At 39.4% G+C, this 25829-nt stretch overlaps 1 protein-coding gene across 1 annotated transcript; it reads right to left on the minus strand.

Annotated features, from left to right (window-relative positions):
• Positions 1-19504: 19504 nt before the first annotated feature.
• LOC138892411 (uncharacterized) lies at positions 19505-20047 on the minus strand. The gene has a single exon (XM_070176123.1). It carries the CDS (start codon positions 20045-20047, stop codon positions 19505-19507), a length of 543 nt encoding a protein of 180 aa, XP_070032224.1.
• Between the last annotated feature and the right edge of the window lie 5782 nt (positions 20048-25829).

Below are 25829 nucleotides of genomic sequence, written 5' to 3' on the forward strand. Positions count from 1 at the left end.
AACATGATAAGGAGGTTATGTTATGAGTTATTTTAGTCGTATAATAGTCGTGTGTCATGTTTTTAAGTCAATCGAGTTGTGGAACAAAAGTTGGCAAAGGTCATCATAAGTTACATTTATAAATGTGTTGAAAATTAGGTCAAATGTATCAGATCTTGTATCTCAATAGAATAAGAATTACGGGGTGATCCAACTATAAAATTGAAGGTCTACGAGTTATTTTCCAACACATTAAACCGTTCATCGATACGAACTCAGAAAAGAGTGATATTCACATTTTTACGAGACTGCGCAAGCAGCTCCCAATGGGACCCACTTAGGCGGTGGGTGATTCTCCAACCTTTAAAGATCATGGAAAGGCTCATTTGGGTTAATATTTCAACCCAATCAGACCCTATACTCTCCCAAAACACTCTCAAAGCAGTCTCCATAATTCTTGTCACGACCCCAATCTCCCACCGTAGGATATCGTGATGGCACAAAGTCTCTAAGACTAGGTAAGCCTAACATACATAGAGAAATAACAGAAATAATAGTAGAACTTCAAATTTAAACCAACTAGCTATCATAAAAGAACTCCACAATACAACTGACAATAACTCCTAAAATCTGGTGAGACTTAGTCATAAGCTCTACACGAATATTCTGAAACATCCCTAATACATCACTGTCTAAGTAAAGAGTAAGCAGTAGAAAAGAAATAAGGACAGAGGGTGGCTCTGAGGCCTGTAGATGCCAAGCAGTTATACCTTGAAGTTTCCGAGAGGTATAGCCAAATCATTGGTGCCTAGTCTGATATGAGGTACCTGGATCTGCACAAAAAGATGTGCATAAGTGTAGTATGAGTACACCAAAACGGTACCCAATAAGTATCAAGACTAACCTAGGTAGAGTAGTGACGAGGCCAAGTCAAGACACCTACTAGGATAGGAAAAGAAGGTGAACAAGTATAGCATAGTCTAAGAAGTGAAACAAGGAAAAAACAAGGAAATGAAAAAATACAACAAGATAGACTACAACTAAATTTAAAGCAATGAATGCAACAAGGGAGAAACACGTAATAAGAACATCAAGAAAATAATGCGGAAAAAAACAAGTGAGTTAAATGAGAGATAACAACAAGTATCACAACCGAGGTACCGCCTTGTAATCTCATTTCACAATCATATTTTTTTCTTATATCGCCGCGTGAGCCTTGCATTTAGATAGTTTTGAAAATAATTTTCCCAAAATAGCTACACGCACTTTATCCCACCTTATGTCGCCACATGGCTTCAAGTAATTCCCTTACTAGTAACACGTACATAAATCCCACCTTATGCCGCCGCATGTACATTAAACCCTATCCTTATACCGTCGCATGCGCATCAATATCACAGCATAATCACAACTCACACCACAAGTGTCCATATTCCACAGCTTGCCAAAAGAATTAACAATACCAAGGTTTCCACACAAATAGCCCATGGCTCAGCCACAATGTGTACAAGAGTGTCAATAATAGCAAAATGAAAGTGAATAGCTCAACAAGAACAGTATTTTAACAATTAAAAACTTTGCCTCAATGTGATCACAGCTTTTACAACTTCAACACCAATAACTCAACAAGAAGCTATTCCATGAAAACAACAACTTCGAGTAAACAATTCAACAATCAAAGAAGTAACAGACAATAAAGAAGACAATAACTTCAACTAAAGCATATAAGAGCAAATAACAAGTAAAAGGTGGAACAAGTTTTAACAATTTCAAATATGGAACGTGAGGGTAGATTTATACATGTAAGGGTAGACTAACAATGATAGATATAACATGATATGACAATTCAATTAAAGGCATGAAAAGAGTCCAAATAGCCTAAATCGGTCAAATATCACATATAGCTCGTGTACTCACTCGTCACCTTGCGTACATGACTTGCACATATCATGAATAGCACAATCAACCCAAATCCTAAGGGGTAGTTCCCTCACACAAATTTAGGCAGGATACTTACCTCAAACAACCTAACTCAATCCACTAGTAAGCATTTTCTATGAATATCCAACTCTGAATAGCTCGAATCTAGCCAAAATAAGTTTATACCATAAATACAAAACATAGGAATCTATTCCGGATAATAAAGTTGCAATCTTTAAAGAAAATCAAAAAGTCAACTAAAAGAGTCAACCCTAGGGACACATCTCGGAACCCGACCAAAATTACAAAATCCGAACATGTCATAACCCAAAATCCAACTAGTCGTGATGGCACCTAACCTAAAATGCTAGGTAAGCTAATTAGCATCAATCAAATTCAAATGAGATTTACTGAGAAAATAAATGATGAAATAACTAAACTTTTATACAACTTTCCAAGGACTGGTAGTGCAAATCATGAGCTTCTAAGATTTAGTGTTTACAAAGTTGGTATGAAATAAATACATCATCTAATCGAAATATACATAAACAGATTTATGAAAATTCCGGATCTCAGTAACTGAAGAAGATCTGGGCCAACTCTGAACTGCTTCAATCTTCTTTAGGTCTACCTTGATCCCCTCACTCGACACCACATGACCCAAAAACGCCACCGAAACAAGCAAGAATTCACACTTTGAGAACTTTGCAGACAATTTCTTTTTTCTCAAGGTCTGGAGCACAATCCTCAAATGTTGCTCATGATCCTCCCAGCTGTGGGAGTACACCAAGATGTCGTCGATAAACACAATGACAAATTAATTAAGGTATGGCTGGAATACACTATTCATCGGGTGCATAAATGTTGCGGGGGCGTTGGTCAGCCCAAATGACATCACAAGGAACTCGTAGTAACCATACCGAGTCCTGAAAGCAGTCAACAGAATATTTTCGGATCCTGAATCTTTAGCTGATGATACCCTGACCACAAATCAATCTTTGAGAATACTCTGCCACCCTGTAACTGATCAAATAATTCATCAATGTGTAACAATGGGTACCTATTCTTCACTATAACCTTGTTCAACTGCCGATAATCAATACACATGCACATAAAACCATCCTTTTTCTTCATAAACAGAACCATAGCACCCTAAGGCGACACAGTTGGTCGAATGAAGCCCTTATAAAGTAACTCTTGCAACTGCTCCTTTAACTCGTTCAACTTCACTAGTGTAGGGCCCCATACAAATTTTACTAAAACCCTGGGTTTCGTGGTGTTGAGGTAGGCTAATCATCACGGAACAGACTTTTTGGGTTATGCAATGCGTTGGGGAGTTGGAAGAAAATTATTACAGAACATGGCTTTTCTGCGGTCCATTATGTGACCGCAGAACTACTCGGTGGACCGTAGATCCTCCGTGGAATGGAGAAGAAAAATGGGCCAATTTTGGAGGTCATTTTGCGGTCAACTATGCGACAACATAATCGTTTCGCGGGCCGCACATCTGTTACAAAAATAGCATGAGAAAACTTTGAAGGAAGATTCTGCGGTGCATTATGTGACTGCATAGCTGATCTGCAGACCGTAGATTTGTCGCAGACTAGACCAGGGCAGCCCAATTTTGGAGGTCCATTTCGCGGTCCACTTTGCGGGCAGGAGGGTCAATTTTCTTATTTTATAACCCATGCCTTTTTTATAAAAAGACCTTGGGGTTAATTTAGAAGGTTTAAACTGCTATTTTAGAGAAAGGAAAGTGCTCTAGAGTGAGGAGGAATCCCTAAGCTTTTGTTCATCAATACTTGCTCAAGTCTTGGAGAATTCACAAGAAAAACTCATAAGGTCTTCACCCAAGAGATAAGGTTCTAGCCCTAGGTTTCCATTTCGAGTTTGGGGTACAAGATTGGTAATGTGGGGTGTGATTCTTGGGTATGTGAGTGTCATTTATGCATGCATGTACTAACAAGGTTTGTGGGAAGGTTGTTGAGCTCAAATGGGTAAACATTGGGTTGTGGGATGAAGGAATCCACCATGGGAGAACCGTGGAATAATAATGCACACCTAGTGCTTGATAAACTGCTTAAATGAGCTGAACCCCTGAATATCTTCCTAATTATGGTTCAATTTTTTTATGTTTCTAAATAGATTGAAGTTGCTAGGATTTCTGGAACATTGTAGTAATTTAAGAAAAGCTCAAAGCGATGTATGCCGGCTAAACTCCTCTCTTAAAATTGAATCCCACGATGTTCTCGTAAGTCTCAAGTATGATGGGCCAATTTCTTACTTCTCATGTCCCGAGTTATTCATTATAAATTTGACTATTCCGAATAAACTGTGTCGAAAGATATATGTTCAAAATGTGTTCCGAATGCTCTTATCATATTGTGTTATCCTTCGGGAACGTATTCAAATGTGACCAATGTGTCAAAATCTTATGAATTCAATCATGTTTCAATTGCAAGTTATTGTGCCAAATTGTGGAAGAAAACTCAATGTGCCTAAGACTCTTATTTGCTCATATGTGTACTAAAAGTCATGATTAAAGATGCCTTGTTGTTGATAATCCATGATGATGTTTGAAAGTGAAAGTGGTGATCATGAAATATGAGATACGGCTAACGTGCCAAGAATGATATTACATTTGTGGCCACTAGTGCCAATGAAATGAAAAGATATGTAAAAGGTTATTAATTGAACTGAAAATCCTTTTTATAATAAACATTTTTGGGAATATCGTTAGTCACCGAGGAAGAGTAGATCGAAATAACCTAACCCCAAAATTACACATACCGGTGTAGGAGTGATTGAGGGGAAAATCCATGAACTGATGTGTTGAGAATATTCCCCTTAAATGGGATGAGATTGATGCGTTGAAATTATCCCCCTTAATTGGGATGAGATGATTGCTAGCGGAGGGTGATGTCAATCCACACAGCATTGTGGTGAGTCGGCCTCGCCGATCGGGTCCAGATCGGATGCCATGCCACACACATGGTGGTGATTGTAATTCTGATTGGATGTCTTTAGGTGAGACAGCCTAGCCGATCGGGCCGTGATCGGACTCCTTGCTAAAGTCACGGTGGTATATTGGTACTAAAGATCTCCCAACCTAAAATATGGAAATTTACTTGAAAATGTATCTTTCTCCTAACTTGATGTTTAAGTGTTATTTGAACCTTTCATTTTGATCCTATGATTGTTTCTCCTTGTATTGTTACTCGCTGTATCGAGAGGGGTGTTTAGTCTTACATACTAGTACTATTCCATATGTACTAACGTCCTTTTTGCCAGGGGGTCTGCATCTTTAATGGATGCAGGTGGTTCCACATCAGGTGGCATTGATCAGTGACATCGGTACACCCTCCTCCCAACTGACTTGGTGAGCCCCACTTCATTTTTGGGTCGTGTATATTTTGTTCCTTATGTATTATGTTTTGAGGTATAGCCGGGGCCTTGTTGCCAGCACTATCATATTACTCTTTTGTATAGAGGATCCGTAGATATAGTGTGGGTTGTATATTGGTGTTGGAAAATTTAAACTAGAATGTTGTATTTGTATCACATGTTCTACTTCTAAACAATGTAATGCAATATTTTGGAGACTTATAAATAACGTAACTAATGGTAATGAATTGGTGTTGCTCAAATGATCTTCTCATGGTCTAATTAATGAAATATGTCTTCACTTTAGTCATGGGTAAGTTCGGATAGAAAGTATCTAGTAGGCTTTCTTGACCGGGTTATCTCGGTTGAGCGCCGGTCAAGCTCTCCGAGGTCGAGGCGTGACAGCTAGGTCATACGATATGGTGGAATATAAATGGGTGGATTGCCCGGCAACAAGTCAATACCAAAATAGACATGTCTATCGGGCGGCATGCCCTGAAGATCTGCTGGGAATACATCTGGGAAGTCTCTCACTAACAGAACTAAATCAATGGTAGGAGTGTCAACAGTGACATCTCTCACAAAGGATAGATATGCATCACATCCCTTCTCAACTGTCACGACCCAAATCCGTAATAGGTTGTAACTGCACCTAACGCCGCCATTAGGCAAGCCCACAAATGAAACTATTATTTATTTACCCCTTTTTAAGATTTTGAAAACAGAAGTTTTCCTTTTTAAAGAACAGTTTAAACTAAATTTGTGCAACCGTAACATCTCTTTTAAACACGTACCATCATAATAAGAACATCCATAATGGTGAAAGAAATGATAAAATACATCAGTACATAAATGCTAAAGATCCCCCAGAACCCGATATCACAAATGCAAGAGCAATCTAGAGAATATACAAAACTACTACAACTACTGTCTGAAAGTAATAGACATGATAATAAATAGGGTAGAGGGAGACTCCGGTGCTGTAGATCGTAGCAAGGCAAGCAGCTCACCACTAAGTCTCCGGAAATAATCGTCTACACACCTGCGTGTTCGCTGGTAGTACCTGTCTCAGAACCTGCACATTAGTGCAAAAGTGTAGCGTGAGTACGGTAAACAACGTGCACCAAGTAAGTATCTAGTCTAACCTCGATGAAGTAGTGATGAGGGGTCGACTTGACACTTACTAGAGGTCAAATAATAATGATACAAGTGCATAAAGTAGACATGATGAGTATAAAACAAGTACCAATGAAGCAAATAAGAGTAACTACAATAAATACAATCAGGAGTACGTATAACATCACAAACATATCATAACTGGCCGTGAAGGCGCTAACTCAATTATACCCGAACCGGAATCCGTTTCATTTATTAAGCACAAAGTTTCCAAGGCGAATGACCCAATCCCATAAGAATTGTGGTACTCAGTACTTTTGAGGCGAACAGCCCGATCCCATAAGAATAATGTCATTATCATACTGCCGAGGCGAACAAACCGATCCCACAAGAGTGGTGTTATCATGCTGCAGAGGCGAATGACCCGTCCCATAAGAGTGGTGTTATCATGCTGTAGAGGCGAATGACCCATCCCATAAGAGTGGTGTTATCATATTGCTGAGGAGAACAGCTGGATCTCATAAGAGTGGTGTTATCATGCTGCCGAGGCAAACGCCCCATACCATTAGAGTAGAGAAATTTACCTAGCTTAACTTTAGAAATTGATTCCATATAAATTTTTTTTTATCTTTAACCCAAATCAAACCATCAACCTCGAGCCCCAGGCTCGAAATCCTAAATTAATCATAGATATAGATTACCCCTAACATCCGGAGTCCGAACATAAGTAGATTCTAAATTGGGTTACAATTTCATGTTCAAAACCACTGAATTCATTCTCTTATGTTGTAGACAAAATCCCAAAATTCTTTTATTCAAATCCATGTTTTGATATTAGATCTATTGGTAATTCAATATATAATCCATAATTTAGGTTAGAATCACTTACCCCAAGCTTGTGGGTGAAACCCTAGCCTCAAACTTCTCCAAATAAATTCCAAAAATTGGGAAAATAAAATAAAATAACAAAACATGGCCTCAAATAATCCATGCTAAAACTCTGCCCAGCACCGCAAAACGCACTATGCGGATTGCATAACTGATCTGCATTCCGTGAAACCTGTCATAGAATGAAATAGTCCAAACTCACAGCAATCACATAATTGATATGCAGCTCGCAAGAACCATTATACAGTCTGCAAAACTCAACATGAAATTTTCCAAACCACTATTCACCCAGCGACTGCAAATCCGTTGTGCAACCAGCATAACCAGTCTGCGGTATGCAATACTGGTCACATTATAGACCTGACAATAGCCATCTTCTGCAATTTCGCGTCGAACACGCCGAAACTCACACAAGCCCTTCGAGACCCCATCCAACCATTTATACAAGTCAATAAGCACTACTCATACCTATCTAAGGCCTACAAATACATCTAGTAATCGACGCTCAAACCGAATCGGATATCTTTTAAGTTTATAAAATTCAAAACGTCCAACCAAGCGTTTGGTTCATGCTTAGACACCTCAGATCTCAACCAAACTTTGCACACAAATTCCATTCAAACATATGGACCTATCTCGAGTCTCGTAATAATAATCAAAGTCCAATAACACTAAAGTTAACTCTTTGTCAATATCATAAACTCTTCAATTCTTCAAATTGCTGACTTTTGGCAAATATAGTCAAAACCCTCTACGAACATCCAAAACTAAATTTGAACATACGTCTAAGTCCAAAATAACCATACAAAGCTAGGAACTCAGATCCCGATTTCAAGGTAGTTTACTCAAAAGTCGAAACTTAGTCAACTCTAGCATCATAAATATCCAAAATGAGACTATGTGTAGCAATTAACTCCCAAGCCTTCTTAAAACCAAACTAACCACTTCCACAAGTCACAAAACATAAAAGGGATATCATTTCTTCATATCTTCTTCTACCTCCTAGATAGCCTCCTCGAATTGATTGTTTTGCTATAGCACTTTGACGGAGGCAATTTCCTTATTTCTCAGCTTATGAACTTTTCGATGAAGGATGGAAACTGGCACTTCTTCGTGGGTCAAGCTATCATTAATATCAACACTCTTCGGGGGAATAATGAGACAGATCACTAATCACTTTCTTCAACATGGACACGTGGAATATAGGTTGCACAGAAGAGAGCTCTTGAGGCACTTCAAGCCTATAAGCTACTTGGCCGGTCTTTTCCAAAATCCTATAAGATCCAATGTACCTTGGACTCAGCTTCCCTTTTTTCCCAAATCGCATTACGCCTTTCTTGGGAGGAACTTTCAGGAATACCCAATTATTTTTCTTGAACTCCAAATCTCCATTTCACACATCTGAATAGGACCTCTAGCGACTCTAAGCAATTTTCAACCTTTCATTGATGATCTTGACCTTCTCTGTAGCTTGATGCACAAGGTTTGGCCCTATCAATTATGCTTCACCAACTTTAAACCAACCTATGAGGGACCTACATCTCCTGCCATACGGGCCTCAAACAGTACCATTTGGATACTTGCATAATAGTTGTTATTGTAGGGTGGAACATTGTGATGAGATTTATATGAGTACCCAATCCTTTTTGAAACTTCTAAAAGTTTGTCGTGAAATGAGTGCCAAGGTCGGAGATAATAGATACTAGAGTACCATGCAATCTAACTATCTCCTTGATATACAATTAAGCATAGTGTTCTGCTGTGTCAGTAATCTTAACAGGAAAGAAGTATGCTAACTTCCGTTCCACAATCACCCAAATTGAATCAAACTTACTAGGTGTGAGAGGTATACCTTCTAAAAAATTGCATTTTTATCATTTCCCACTTCTGTATTAGAATCTTTATTTTCTGTGCCAATCCACCGAGCCTTTGATGCTCGACGCTTAAAATTTCCTTTTCTTGTCATTCCAACAATAAATCCTTTTGAGAACATGGTACATCTTCGTAGAACCTAGGTGCATGGAATACCGGGAACTATGAGCCTTTATCATGATTCTCTCTGTGGGAACGTCTATATCAGCGACACAGAATCACACTTGGTACCTCAATGTACCATAATTTACACCAAGAGAAAAATCCATCATCATGTGTTTATGAATTCTTTCCTTCAACTGCACCAATAATGGATCATCATATTGTTTCTCTTTAACCTCCACAACATGTGACAAGTAGGCTCTTCTTTGCATAATCACACCGCCTTCGCTTGAGTCCGCCAATCTAATTCCCAAACAAGCCAATCGGTGAACTTCCTTGGCCATTGACCTTTGGTATGCCTTTAGGTGAGCCAAACTACACATAGAGTTTATGCTTAAAGCATCGGCTACAATATTGTCCTTCCCGGATGATAGAGAATGTCGACGTTGTAATCTTTAAGTAACTCAAACCATCTCCTTTGCCTCAGATTCAACTCTTTATGCTTGAAGATATACTAAACACTCTTATATCCTATTGATATGTCCACATGGACCCCATACAAGTAATGACACTAAATTTTCAATGCAAACACCACCGTTGTAAGTCTAAGTCATGAATTGCATAATTCTTCACATGGTTCTTAAGCTGCCTTGAAGCATAAGCGACCACTTTGACATGTTGCATTAGTACACACCCAAGCCAAATCCTTGAAGCATCAAAATATATACTACAAATCCATATGTGCCTTCCAGTAAGGTCAACACAAGTGTCGTGTCAAAATTGACTTCAATTATTGAATACTCTTCTCACAAGCATCAAACCATTAGAACTTAGCGGCCTTATAGGTCAACTTAGTCAATGGAGACGCAAGGGAAGAAAATTAGTCTAGGCCAACTTAGTCTAGGCCAATTCTTCATCCTCTAAGGATTCGCCTTGATACCCTCACTGTAAGCCACATGTCCTAACAAAGTTAAAGATGCAAACAAAAACTCACATTTTGAAAACTTCATATATAACTTGTGTTGATCCAGAGTTTGCAACACCTCACTAAGATGATCGGCATGGTCCTCTGGACTTCCTAAATATACAAGGATATTGTCGATGAATACTATCACAAATGAGTCAGAAAAGTCTTGATGACTCGATTCATGAGGTGCCTGAAAGCTGTTGGGGCATTTGTCAACCCGTAAGACATCACCAAAAACTCAAAGTACCCATATTGGGTCTGGAAGGATGTCGTTTTATGCATATAGAAAGGTTGGATCATTCGATCAACAACAAAATACTCCTACTCCTTATCATAGGATAACGGTAGATTGGATCATTAGATCGACAACTCCACAAAACTGGCACCATTTTGAGTGACTGCGCTCATAGGGCCCAATGTAACAAAGTTTATGCGAGACCTTTGAACCTAAAACTCTGATGCCAACTTGTCATAATCCAAAATACCTCCAAAGGTTGTGATGGCGCCTAACCTAACATGCTAGTCTAGAGAACACTCAGTAATAACAGTATGATTCAATTATTAAGCCTTTAATTGATTTATGATTTAAATAAAAGACAAAATGAGTCTCAACATACATCAAAGTATGTAAATCACATACAGGGTCTAAATACGACCACAACTATCTCACAACTCTTCCAAGATTAGTGTCACAACATTGTCACGAGCATCTAATGAGAGTATGTAGTCTCATCTAATTAACAACATTTCTCCAGAAATAAAAATATATAGACAAATATAAATGAGCAGGAAAGAGGGACTCCATATGCTATGGATCGGATCAAGTAAGGCAGCTCATATGAAGTTTCTAACATAAATTCTCCTACTCATCTCAATGGGTACAACTAATACAAGTCTCAGAACTTGCTCAAAAATGTATAGAAGTGTAGTATGAGTACAAACCTATGGTACTCAGTAAGTATCAAGTCTAACACTGAAGAAGTTGTGACGAAGGGTTGACACTAACACTTACTAAATGATAACCATATCAAAATGCGAGTAAAGCATGGAATAAAGCATGACAACATCAATTAAGTTCACCAGTAGAAACACAATAAATTTGGAAATTAGTCATGCTTTTCAGACAAGAGATGGAGCATAATATCAGTCATCTCACTTCTTTTCATGATCGTGATAAGAGTCGGCCAACATTCATATATAAATAAGAGACATTGCACAAGTCTAGGATACCAATGTATGCTCACGAACCAATATGAATACCTCGTTACACAAATCCATATATCTGACACTGGTCAAGTGTCCAAACAAGCACCATTCTGAGTGATTGCGCTCATAGGTCCCAATGTAACATGGGTAATCACCCGACTTCAGAGGCTTTGATCCATATCCAAGCTCTATTGTGGCATGCAACCTGATCCGCTAATAGTAATATTGCAGCGTACAACCCGATCCAATCACAATATCATAAGTAATCAATATCTGCTCAAAAGGTCCTTGGTGCCTAAATTCTCACTATTTCACAATATTCAACTTTCTAACTCAGAAATATGCACATGAAATAATATAATAATGACGTACTAGGACATAACAATAAAATCGAATGAATATTTAGATGTTTAAGAGATGGTTATTGCTAATGACGTATTTTAATTTTTATAATTGTTCAATTTTCTTATTTAACATTTTTAAGTCTGATTATGACATTAACAAGAGCAAAGTAAGTCAATAACCAATAATTCATAAGTTAAGTAAGGCAATTGTATGACTACGGCTAAATTAGATAGCTCAACACGGTGAAAGAAGTCGGTCATGTCCAAATCAATTTAGTCATAGCCCTAAAATGGCTTCTATCGTGATTAAAATTCATCACGTAGTCATAAAATCAAAGAAACATGAATAAACAATTCATAAAGCTAAACAAGGCATATCATAAGCCTAACTTTGTCAGGCTTGGGTCATAATCTAGCTACGAATATACACTCGTCACCTCGAATATACGTGGCACCTAAATTATGCAACAAATATAAAATCAATCACCTATGGGGACAATTCTCTATTACATGGATAGACATGAGATTTACCTCTACCTGGTAACAACTTCAACCTTCCAAAAAATAGCTTTTCCTCTCAAATCAACCTCCAAAAGACTCGAATCTAGTCAGCGAAAGTCAACCCGAGCCCACATGGTCAAAACTCTAGTCAAGGGTTAGATCCCGACTACCCTTAATCCCACGAGTCCAAATATATGATTAGATTCCAAAAGCGAGTCAAAACCCGCCCCAAATCCCCAAAATAAACTCTCTTAAGTTCATTCCAAAAACCCCAAATTTTACACGTTTACCCCTTGTTTTAGGGGCATAAATCTATGGGTATTCAAGATATATAATCAAATCCAAGTAGAAATTAGCTACCCTCAAAATAGTAGTGAAAATATAATTATAAATCACCTCTTCCCAAGCTCCAAATCTAAAAATAGTGAAATATGAGCTAATCCTCAAAATAAATAAGTCTTCCAAAGATTTTGCATCTACAACTAAAAGGATCTATCTACAACTAAAAGGTTCACATCATTAAACTTTCTCCTGTGACCCACAACTAGCATCTGCGAGATTCTCCTACACAGCCAGACCTCGCACCTATGACACACCTATCGCATCTGTGGAACCGTAGGAGCGCAAACACACATGCAGGCGTGACAGCGCATCTGCGCCTAGACCTCCGTAGGTGCTGTCTCCCAGCTCCAGGTCCAACTTTAATTTTGCGCCCCCTCATCCGTAAGTACAACATTGCACCTGCACACCAAGCGTCGCAGGTGTGACACCAGCATCAACAGCATACAACCACTCTAAAATGGTTCAAAATCATTCTCAAACACAGCTGAGCCTCTCAGGGCCCTCAGGCCTGCATGTGCGCCTAGACCTCCGTAGGTGCTGTCTCCCAGCTCCAGGTCCAACTTCAAATTTTGCGCCCCCTCATCCGTAAGTACAACATTGCACCTGCACACCAAGCGTCGCAGGTGCGACACCAGCATCAACAGCATACAACCACTCTAAAATGGTTCAAAATCATTCTCAAACACAGCTGAGCCTCTCAGGGCCCCGTCCAATCATGCCAATAAGTCATATACCTTATCCAAACCTACCCTAATTCTCAAAACACCACAAATAACATCAAAAACAAAAATTAAAGATCAAAATCTATGCTTAACTTCCCAAACATTCCAACTTTTTCAAACCTGTCCAAATCATGCCTAAACATTCTCGATCATAACCAAACTTTGCACACAAGTTCCAGTCAACTAAATGATCCTATTCAAGGATCCTGAAAACCAACCGGATCCCGATATCACCAAAGTTAACTCCACATCAAACCTATAAACTCTATAATCCTTCAAATTGTCAACTTTCAGCAAATACAACCAAAATCTTTTAGGAACATCCAAAACCAATTCGAACATACGCCCAATTCAAAAATCACCATACGAACCTGTTAGAACCATCAAATCACCAATTCGAGGTTGTTTACTCAAAAGTCAAATCTTGGTCAACTCTTACAACTTATGTTTCCAAAATAAAACTAAGTGTTTCAATTCACTCTCAAGCCTTCCCAAAACCAAAACAACCATCCTCCCAAGTTACAAAACATCAAAATAAACTATGAGAAGCATAAATTAGAGGAAGGTGGCTCTAATACATAAAAATATTGGTCTGATCGTTACATGAAAACAAGCTGTTTCTAAACTTGAGATTTAGTTTTGGTTCAAATTAGAAAGGAGAAATTTCCTTCCAAAAGAAAGTCAAAGTTGCATCCTAGAGTAGATCGCCCATTCTATGTCTTTGAAAGGATTTGAGACAATGCTTACACATTGGACCTTCTTGGGGAGTTTCAAGTAACTGCTACATTCAATGGTGCTGACTTATTTTTATTTGATGTAGGATCAGATTCGAGGATAATTTCTTATCAAGAAGAGGAGAATGATAGAATCAAGGACATGTATGAAGTTTTGGATGCCCCAAGAAGGCTATTTACAAGATCAATAGCTAAAGAATTGCAGAGCTAGGTTACTACTCTTTAATGGAAAATAAAGAATCTTTTAATTATTGACGAAGAGCTCAAACCTAAAGGAGACGTATTGTCCAAATATTATAGGAATAGATTTTTGTGGGAATTGAAGTCCAAGAGGAGGAAGATTGGGTCCCAAAACTAGATGTAGAAGTGCACCAAAAGGGCACCTAAAAGAGCTCAAAGTAAGCTTAAAAGAGGTCCAAAAGAAAGGTGTTTGAAAGGGACCCCAATTGGAGTCCAAAACCAGCAGTTTAAGCTGGGAGTTTTAAGGCCCAAATCCACCCCAAAATGATTCCACCAACCCTATTTTTATTAATTTCTACTAGGTTTCTAGTGTTCCTCCAAGTTAGGGTTTTATTTTATGATTCTAAAATGATCTTTTGGGGTTTCTTTTATCCCTTGGCAGTCACCCTACCTAAATTTTAGGAATATTTACTCCTAAAAATAGGAGTGATTTTCATTCATTGTGGCACTTCATTACTGATTTATACCTATTAGACTTTGAGAGTTCTTTTGTTTGTGACTTATGCTTCTTTCAACTTTTAAGATAACTTCTTTATTGTGATATCATTGATTCCTTTGTGGTATTCTTAGAAGGCGATTAATAGTAGTTATTAATTATTGTCTCAAGTTACTCGTAAAGCGATCAAGATACGAATCTATTATTTTAATTTTTCTCTCAAGTAAAGGCATTTGGTTTCCTTAATAAATCAAAAACGTTGTTACTTGGATCTTGTCAAGGCTCTAGAACTTGCGTTCTTGGAATTCATTCCCTGAATATTCCCATATCCTTTATGTACTGCACTTTAATTCTAGTCGTTCAATTCCTTATTGTTATTGCTTCAGCATTGTCTTATCAAATTCTTACTATAGTTTGGATTCCCGACCTTGCTGTTATCACAAACTCTCATGGACAAAAGTAATTATGCCATGTGGCTAAAGCCCTTACCAAATCATATAGCTCTTTATCTTAAGTAGAATAGTTCAATATGGCTCCACTCAACTTCTCAATGAAGTAGGCATTAAATTTAGAATCTTACATCAAAACAGCACATATTCCTTTGCTAGAAGCATCATATTCAATTTTAAAAGATTTACAAAATTTGGGAAATTGTAACAAAGGAGCATAACAAAACTTTTCTTTAACAAGTTTAAATCATCATCTTGTTCTTTTCCCCATGTAAAACCCTTATCCTTTTTAATAATTTTAGTTAAAAAAGAAGAAATTATAATGACCCGGCCGGTCGTTTTGAGCTTTAGCATTCCATTCGGTAGTTTGAGATTTTGAGTAGCTTCATATGATGTATTATGACTTGAGTGTATGGTCAGTTTTGGTTTTCGATTGGTTCAGGATTGATTTGGAAGAATGACTCTTGATTTAGAAGCTTTAAGTTGGAAGAGTTAACCAAGGTTTGACTTTTGGGTAAAGGGACTCGAAATCGTGTTTTGATTATTCCGATAGGTTTGTGTGATGATTTTGGACTAGTACGTATGTTCGGATTTGGTTTCGGAGGTTCCTAGAAGAATTTGACACTATTTATAGAAAGTTGGCAATTTGAATAACTTAAGAGTTCATAAATTTGACCAAGAGTTGACTTTGATATTACTGGACCCCAATTGGTATTTCAAGACTTTGGATAGGTCTATATAGTTGAATTGAACTTCTGTGCAAAGTTTGGAAGTAATCTAAAGTTTTTAAGTATTATTCGGACACTCTTTTGAAAGAATGAAGATTTAACAACTTAAGAGAAATTCTATTCGGTTTGAGCGTTGATTCTTTCTTGTGATGTTCCCATGGGTGTTTTGAGGCTTTGGATAAGTTTGGATAATGTATTTTTACTTGTTGGTATGATTGGATGAGGTCTTGAGGGGCTTGGGTGTGTTTTGGATCATTATTTGATAAACTAGTTAAGTTATGGATTTGGAGTTTGACCATTATCAATATCGGGTCAAGATGACCTCTTTTCAGTGTTTTGAATGTGCGAGTAGGTTCGTAGCATGTTATATGATTGAGATGCATATATGGTTTGTGTCCGTGAGGTTTCGAATGAGTTTTGGGTGTTAAAACAAAGACTTTCTTGTTGCTGGTTTTTTTTTCTGCTGAAAATAATTATAAAAATACCATTTATATCCCTAAAATTTTCAGACTTCCTTTAAAACATCATAACAACATATCCCCCTCATTTTAAGGAAAATTGGGTAATTCAAAAGGCTATCTTGGGTGTAATCTCACAAGGATCATGTTAGGCCTATCAAACGCGAGTTTCAAGATCATCTAGAATCCGATTCGAGCTGGGACAGTTGCAGCATTTTTACTTGTTTCGGAATTTAGTTACTTTTTCTCACAAGGTTTTGGAGCTCGATTTTGTTACGACCCCAAAATCCCACCTAAGGTAGTCGTGATGGCACCTAGTATCTAAGACTAAGTAAGCCTAGCATACAGTGAGAGATAGAAGAAATGATAACTTAAACATCAAATTAAACTATTAAACTATCATAATAAAACTCAAACGGTAAAGATGTCCAATAACGCTCAAAACCCGGTGGAACTGAGTCATAAGCTCTAACAGGAATACACTTAGGATCTCGAAATACAATACTGTCTGAACTGGAAATAAACAGTAATACAGCCAAAAGCAGGAGGTTACACCGAGGCCTGCGAGCGTCGAGCAAGTATAACTTGAAGTCTCCGAGATAAATGATCAATCACCAGCATCCGGCACGAGCAGATGTACTTGGATCTGCAAAGAAAATGTGCAGAAGTGTAGCATGAGTACACCACAACGGTACCTAGTAAGTATCAAGCCTAACCTCGGTAGAGTAGTGACGAGGCCAGGTCAAGACACACACTCGGACAAGTAAAGCTGCACACAGTATAATATAGACTAATAACGGAGAGTAAGGAAATGAATGATAACAAGCGGCACAATAACGTAAACTAACAACAGAATTTAAGGAGATAAAGGCAACACGGAGTGAACACATGATAAGAACTATTCAACCAACAAGCCTTTTTAGCAAGACTGTACGATAAGAATCACAACCGAGGTACCACGCCTCATATCCACATTTCACAATTTATAAACACAATCTTTCCTTATATCGCTACATGAGCCTAACATTTAGATTGTTTTGAAAATGTTTTCCCGAAATAGCTACACGCGCTTTGGCCTCCTTATGTTGTCGCGTGGCTTCACGTAATTCCCTTACTAGCAACACGCACATAAATCCCACCTTATGCTGCCACATGCACATCAACCCCTATCCTTATACCACCGTATGTGCATCAATATCACAACACATCAACAACAACAACTTGCACCACACGTGCCCATATGCCACAACTTACCAAAATCAATAATATCAATGTTACCACAACATATAGCCCATGGCTCGACCACAATATGTACAAGAATCTCAATAATAATAAGAATGAATGGAAATTTCTCAACAAGGGAAGATATCTCAAAATCAACAGCTTGAACCTCAATGTGATAATAGTACTCATAACTTCAACTTCAGTAACTAGAAATGAAGGTGTTCCCATAGAATGACAGCTTCCAATCCAAGTGTATAACATAAGCTTAACAACGAAAAGATAGTATGAAATAGCAACTACGTCTAATGCATAAGAATGATTCAACAACAAAAGAGATGTCACGAGATAACAACTTCAAATAAGAATAATTCAACAATAAAAGAGACATCCTGAAATGAGAACCTCAAATAAGAATCATTCAACAAAAGAAGAGACAAATGGCAATAAGAGAGGTAACAATGTCAATCAATCAACCCCGGGTCCAAGGGTAGATCCTGACAACCCATAACCTCATGAGTCCATATATGTATTTTGTTTTCAAATCCGAGTCCAATTCGACTCTCAAATTGCAAATTTTCATTTTTCAAAACATGAACAAAAATTTGTAAACTTTCCCTTTGATTCTCATAAATTTGATGTTAAATCTTATATATAATCATGTAAAAGAGTTGTAAATTGATCAAAATCACTTACCCAATGATTGTAAATGAAAATCCCCTCTCCAAATCCTCTCCTACCGAGTCTAGGATTCTAAAATGAGAGAAAATGAGATAAATTCCTGACTCCCAGCCCATTTGTTCAGTTGCAGATGTCGCAATTACGACAAAAGGTTTGCAATTGTGAATCCTTGCAATTGCAAAGAAAGTCTCGCAAATGCGGCTACTGACAACCCAAGGGATAAGTCGCAAATGCGACAATGGGTTCGCAATTGCGAACCCTGTTCCCCTCACAAATGTGACTAAATATGTCGCAAATGCGATCCTACCCGAACTAGCCTATCTTTGCAATTGCGAGTGAAGCATCACAATTGCGATACCTGACCCTCACTTGTTCACTTCGCAATTCCGAGGCTGGTGCTCGCATTTGCGACATCAGAGACACTAGCACATCAGCAACCTGGATAAGTCCAAAACTATTCCAAAACACGTCTGAAACTCATCTGAGCCCTCAAGGCTCTAAGACAAACATCCACACAAGTCTAAAAGCATCATACTAACTCGCTCACTCGATCAAAACACAAAAATAACATCGATAACTATGAATCAGACATCAAAATGCATGAATTTTAAAGAAAAGTTCAAGAACCTCTAGAATTGCAACCAACCGTCTGACCCTATAAAGCCAACTCTGATTGATACCAAATTTTGGAGACAAGTTCCAAATAAAAAAACGGACCTATTCCAAGTCCCAAAAACAAATTCCAAACCTAAAAGCCAAAAGGTCAACCTACGGCCAAACATGGGAAAACTTCTAAACCTCAAATTGACAACTTTCAGTTAAACAAGTCAAATCAACCTAGGGACATCCGAATTTGATTCCGGGCTTACACCCAAGTCCAAAATCACGATAAAAACCTATCAAAACCGACAAAACACCTTTCCGAGGACATTTTCACAAAAAGTCAAACCTTGGTCAACATTTTTAACTTAGGCTTTTAAACCAAGAACCAAAGGGTCCAAATCAACCCAAAACCTTTCTAGAACGAAACTAACCACCCCTGCAAGACATAAAACCACAAATACACATGTGTGATACATAAAAAGGGATAACGGGGCTCAAATACACAAAACGACTGGTCGGGTCATTACATTCTCCCCCTCTTAAAAGGTGAGGATAATGACTCCAGATGTCGTGCTCGGTCTCCTAGGTCGCCTCCTTGACCAGACGACCCTTCATTGAACCTTCATTGATGCAATGTTCTTTAACCTAAACTTTTGGACCTGTCTATCCAAGATAGCCATCGGCTCCTCATCATAAGTCAAATCCTTATCTAGTTGGATTGATATGAAATCTAATACATGTGATGTATCAACATAATACTTTCGGAGCATGGAAATATAGAACACTGGGTGAACTACCGATAAACTAGGTGGAAATGCAAGTTTGTAGGCAACCTCGCTCACTATCTCAAGGATCTCAAAAGGAACAATATACCTAGTGCTCAACTTTCCTTTCTTCCCGAACCTCATCACACTCTTCATAGGTGAAACTCGAAGCAAAACCCTCTCTCCCGCCATATATGCTACATCATGAGCCTTCTGATCAGCATAAATCTTTTGTCTAGACTGTGATGTACGAAGCCGATCTTGAATCATCTTGGCTTTCTGCAAGGCATCCCAAACCAAATCAGTGCCCAACAACCTAGCCTCACCCAGCTCAAACCAAGTAACTGGAGAACAACACCTCCTCCCATATAATTCATCACAAGGAGCCATCTGAATACTCGATTGGTAGATATTGTTGTAGGCGAACTCTGCAAGCAGTAGAAACTGGTCCCATGACCCGCGAAATCCATAACACAGGCACGTAGCATATCCTCCAAGATCTTAATGGTGCGCTCAGATTGCCCGTATGTCTGGGGTGAAATATTGTACTCAACTCAACCCTTATGCCTAACTCATGCTGCACGGCTCTCCAAAAATATGATGTAATCTGCACGCCATGGAGACAAAAATTCTCACGGATATAGATTTGAGCCAGCTACTCTAAAGAATAAGTAGTCACCACCAGAATGAAATATGCCAATTTGGTCAGCCTATCCATAATAACCCATATTGCGTCAAATTTCTTCAAAGTCAGTGGGAGCCCGATAACGAAATCCATGGTAATACGCTCATATTTCAACTCGGGAGTCTAAAGTCATATTTCAACGAAATCCACCTACATCTGATGCTCGTACTTTACCTGCTGACAGTTCAAGCACCGAGCCACATACTCCACTATATCGTTCTTCATTCTTCTCCACCAATAGTGCTATCATAAATATTGATACATCTTAGCGGCACCCGGGTGAATGGAGTACCGCAAACTATAGGCCTCCTCAAGGATCAACTCACGCAACCCGTCCACATGGGGCACATATATTCGGCCCTGCATCCTCAACACCCCATCATCTCTAATAGAAACCTTCTTGGCATCACCGTGCTACACTGTGTCTATAAGACAAGCAAATGGGGGTCTTCATACTGACGCGCCCTGATGCTATCATATAAGGAAGACCGAGAAACTACATAAGCTAGAACCCGACTAGGCTCCAAAAGATCTAACCTCACGAACTGGTTGGCCAAGGCCTGAACATTTGATGCAAGCGATATCTCACCAATAGGAATGAATGCAAGGCTACCCATACTCTTAGCCTTCCTACTCAAGGCATCGGCCGCCACATTCGCCTTTCGGGGATGATACAGAATGGTGATACCATAGTATTTTAACAGCTCTAACCACCCCCGCTGCCTCAAGTTTAGATCTTTTTGCTTAAACAGGTGTTGTAGAATCCGATGATCGGTGAATTACTCGCAAGACACGCCATACAGATAGTGCCTCTAGATCTTCAATGCATGAACAATGGAAGCCAACTCTAAATCATGAACGTGGTAGTTCTTCTCGTGGAGCTTCAACTGGCGCGAATCATAAGTAATCACCCTACCCTCCTAAATCAATACACATCCAATGCCAATGCACGAGACATCACAATACACTGTATAAGAACTCGATGCAGATGGAAAAACCAGAACTGGAGCTGTGGTAAAGGAAGTCTTGAGCTTCTGAAAGCTCTCCTCACACTAGTCGGACCACCTGAATGGAGAACCCTTCTGGGTAAATATAAATAGATGAAAAACCCTCTACAAAACGGTGATAATACCTGGCCAAACCAAGAAAACTCTGGATCTCAGTAGCTGAAGACGGTCTGGGCCAACTCTATGGGTCAATCTAAATGGGCGAGAAAACCTCTACAAAATGGTGATAATACCCGGCCAAACCACGAAAACTCTGGATCTCAGTAGCTGAAGACGGTCTGGGCCAACTCTGAATTGCTTCAATTTTATTCGGATCTACCTTAATCCCCTCGCTAAACACCGCATGACCCAAAAATTTCACCGCATCAAGCCAAAACTCACACTTTGAGAATTTTGAATATAAATTGTTCTCTCTCACTATTTGGTGCACGATCCTTAAATGATGCTCATGATCCTCCCGATTGCGGGAGTACACCAGGATGTCATAAATGAATATGATGACGAAAAAATTAAGATATGGCTAGAATACACTGTTCATCAAATGCATAAATGCTACTGGGGAATTGGTCAACCCAAATAAAATCACTAGAAACTCATAGAGACCATACCGAGTCCTGAAAGCAGTCTTCGGAATATTCGAGTCCCGAATCTTCAGCTAATGATACCCTGACCTCAAATCAAATTTTGAGAACACTCTAGCACCCTGATGTTGGTCAAATAAGTCATCAATACACGGTAGTGGGTACTTATTCTTGACTATGACTTTTTTCAGCTGCCTATAATCAATACACATCTGCATGGAGCCATCTTTCTTCTTCACGACCGAAACCCTTATCAAGCAACTCCTGAAGCTGCTCCTTCGACACATTTAACTCCACATGTGCCATATGGTATGGTGGAATAGAAATGGGCTGAGTGCTAGGCAATAGGTCAATACCAAAGTCAATATCCCTCTCAGGTGGCATGCCCGGTAGGTTTGCTGGAAATACATCTGGAAAATCTCTCACTACTGGAACTGACTCAACGCTAGCAGTGTCAGCACTAGCATCTCTCACAAAGGCTAAGTATGCATCACATCCCTTATCAACCATTCGTTATGCCTTTAGAAAGAACACTATCCTTCTAAGAATATAGTCCAATGTACCCCTCCAGTCCAATCGTGGCAAACCTAGCATAGCCAATGTCACGTTCTTGGCGTGACAGTCCAAAATAGCATGATCCGGGATCCGTCCTATGCCCAAGTCCATGGACCGGTAGACTTTTATTTGATACGGGCACCACAAATAAAATCGAGGCATCCCTATGATAGACTGGAAAAATACTTGTGATGACTATGTCTGATGCGACTGCCTCCATCCTACCTGGAAAAGCATAGAATCCGGTATGGCCTCCCCCCTAGGGAGACCTCTCATCGCCTAACCTCCACCCCTAGCTGGCAGTGTAGGTAGAGCGGCAACTGGAGTAGCAACCATAGCTTGTGAACATTGTGGACTGTGTGGAATCCGTAGAGCTTGTGTAGTATATGGAGGTGCACCCCTCCTAAGTGTGGGACAGTCTCTCACCATATGTCTGGTATCACCACACTCGAAACAAGCTCTCAGTGGGCGTGGTTGCAGAAATTAACTATGGTTGATCGACTACACTGACCGCTAAAGGGATACCTAAGACCTCGGGAGGTGGTGCACTAGAAAGTGGATGTGTAGGAGATGCACTAGAAAGTGGATGTGCAAAATGGGATACCTAAGACCTCGGGATAGCCAGAGCACTGCTAGTAGCTAGAACTGCTGAATGAACTGGGCGACTCACAAACCCTCTGCCATGATGGGCTAAACCTGCAGCGTGGCCACCACTAAATCTTTTAGGGTTTTGAGACCTCTTGGCCTCCTTTTCCTCCCTATCTCGGCCCCGCATATCCTGCAGCCTCCGTGCGATCTCTACCACCTGCTGAAATGGAGTATCTATCTCCAACTCTCAAGCCACACTGAATCTAAGATCATAATTGAGCCCCTAGATGAATCTCCAGACTCGCTCTCTGACTATCGAAACCAAGGTAGGTGCATGTCGGCATAGCTCACCGAATCTGAAGGCATAGTCCTCTGACGCAGCTGCTCAAACTCTATGCACCATGCATTTCGAAGGGTCTGGGGAATGAACTGTCTCAAAAACATATCTGAAAAACAAGCCTAAGTGAGTGGGGATGCATCAGCTAGCCTACCCTCCTCGTAAGCCTATCACCACCTGCATGCTGCTTCTGACAGTTGAAATGTAGTAAAGGCAACTCCGCTCGTCTCCACAATACCCATGGTGCGGAGAATATACTGGAACTTGTATAGAAATCCATGTGCATCCTTAGTAACTGCGCCACTGAAAGTAGGAGGGTGAAACTTCTTGAACCTTTCAAGTCTCAGATGTTCCTCCTCGGATGCCTCTGCCCTAAGTCAGATACTTCTTGAAAGATGTTCCTTCTCTAAAGATTGATTTGAGATCATGTTACCATCAGTTCAACGTTAGGGCTTCTGAGATCCCTAAATGGTGTTTAGGACTCGTTATGGATATTATGAGTTCTTGGTAATGTCTTTTTGTTTGACTAATGCCCCAACAACTTTCATGCATTTAATGAACAATGTATTTCAGCCATATTTTGATTCCTTTGTCATTTTATTCATTGATGATATCTTGGTATATTACCGTGGTTGGGAGGATCATGAGCAATATTTGAGGATTGCTTCAAATTTTGAGGAAGAAGAAGTTGTATACTATGTTCTCCAAGTGTGAGTTTTGGTTGGATTCGGTGGCATGCTTGGGTAACATGGTATCTAGTGATTATATCAAGATGGATCTAAAGAAGATTGAGGCATTACGAAGTTGGCATAGACATTCTATAGCTACAAAGATTAGAAGTTTCTTGGGTTTTGGCAGGCTACTATCATCATTTTATAGAGGGTTTTTCATCTATCGCAGCCTCATTGACCAAGTTAACATAGAATGGTGTTCCTTTTAGATGGTCTATGAGCATGAGGAGAGCTTTCAGAAACTCAAAACTACTTTTGCTATTGTGTATGATTTGGAGTTGGCGGCTATTGTGCATGCACTCAAGATTTGGAGGCATTATTTATATGGTTTGTCATGTGAGGTTTACACTGATCATAGAAGTCTTCAGCATTTTTTCAAGAAAAGGGATTAAATTTGAGGCAGTAGAGGAAGCTTGCATTTCTTACGGATTATGATACCACTCTCTTGTATGATCCAGGTAATGCAAATATGGTAATAGATGCCTCGAGTAGAAAGGCTGAGAGTATGGGTAGTTTGGTATTTATTCCAGCCGAGGAGAGGCATTTGGATATGGATGTCCAGGCTTTGGCTAACAGATTTGTGAGATTGGATATTTTTGATCCTAGTAGAGTTCTTGCTTGTGTTGTTGCACAGTATTCCTTGTTTGAGCATATCAAGGTGTCACGCCCCGACCTCAGGGAGCGCTATCGGCGCTCAACAGAGATACCCCAGTTAAGCAAGCCTACTAGATGCTTTCTACCCAACCTTACCCACGAATAAAGTGGAGATGTATTCCATTAATTTGACAATGAGAAGTTTCCCTAAACAACATCAATTTCGTTACCATTAGAACTTCATTTAAAATTCCCCAAAATATTACATTACACATTCATAGTTTAGAACTAGAAACATGTGATACAAATACAACATCTTTAGTTTGACTTTACCAAAACCAAGATACAACCCACACTATGTCTACTGAGCCTCTAATGGATACAAAAGAGTAATGTGATGGTGCCGACAACAAGGCCCCGACAATACCTCAAAACTCTATACATAAAGAACAAAAGATACAATACCTCGATATGAGTGGGGCTCACCAAGTCAGCTGAGAAGAGGGTGTACCGCTATCACTGATCGATGCCACCTGCTATAGAACCACCTACATCCATTTAAGATGCAGCGCCCCCGAAAAAAGGGACGTTAGTACATATGGAGTAGTACTAGTATGCAAGACTAAACACCCTCTCGAAGAATCGAGTAACAATACAAGGAGAAACACATAGGATCAATGAAAGCCTCAGACAATAATAAAGCATCAATTTAGGAGCAAGATAAGTTGTCAAGTAAATTTCAATATTATAGGTTGGAAGATCTTTAGTTCCGATATACCACCGTATTTTTAGCACGGACTCCGATCACAGCCCGATTGGCTAAGCCGTCTCACCCAAAGACATCATCATGTGTGTGGCATGGCATCCGATCTCAGACCGATCGGCTAAGCTGTATCACCACAATGTCTTGTGGGTAGACATCACTTTCCGCTATCAATCATCTTATCCCAATTAAGGGGAATAACCTCAACACATAAATCTCATCCCATTTAAGGGGAATAATCTCATCACATCAACATGGGGATTTTACCCCTCAACCACTCCTACACCGACACATGTAGTTTCGATGTTAGGCTATTTCATCCTTCCATTCC

The sequence above is a fragment of the Nicotiana tomentosiformis genome, chromosome 5, assembly GCF_000390325.3.
Source record: "Nicotiana tomentosiformis chromosome 5, ASM39032v3, whole genome shotgun sequence".
NCBI lineage: Eukaryota > Viridiplantae > Streptophyta > Magnoliopsida > Solanales > Solanaceae > Nicotiana > Nicotiana tomentosiformis.

Coding starts and splice junctions, on each gene's coding strand:
- LOC138892411 (XM_070176123.1), bottom strand. CDS start 20,047: ATGGCTCCTTGTGATGAATTATATGGGAGGAGGTGTTGTTCTCCAGTT.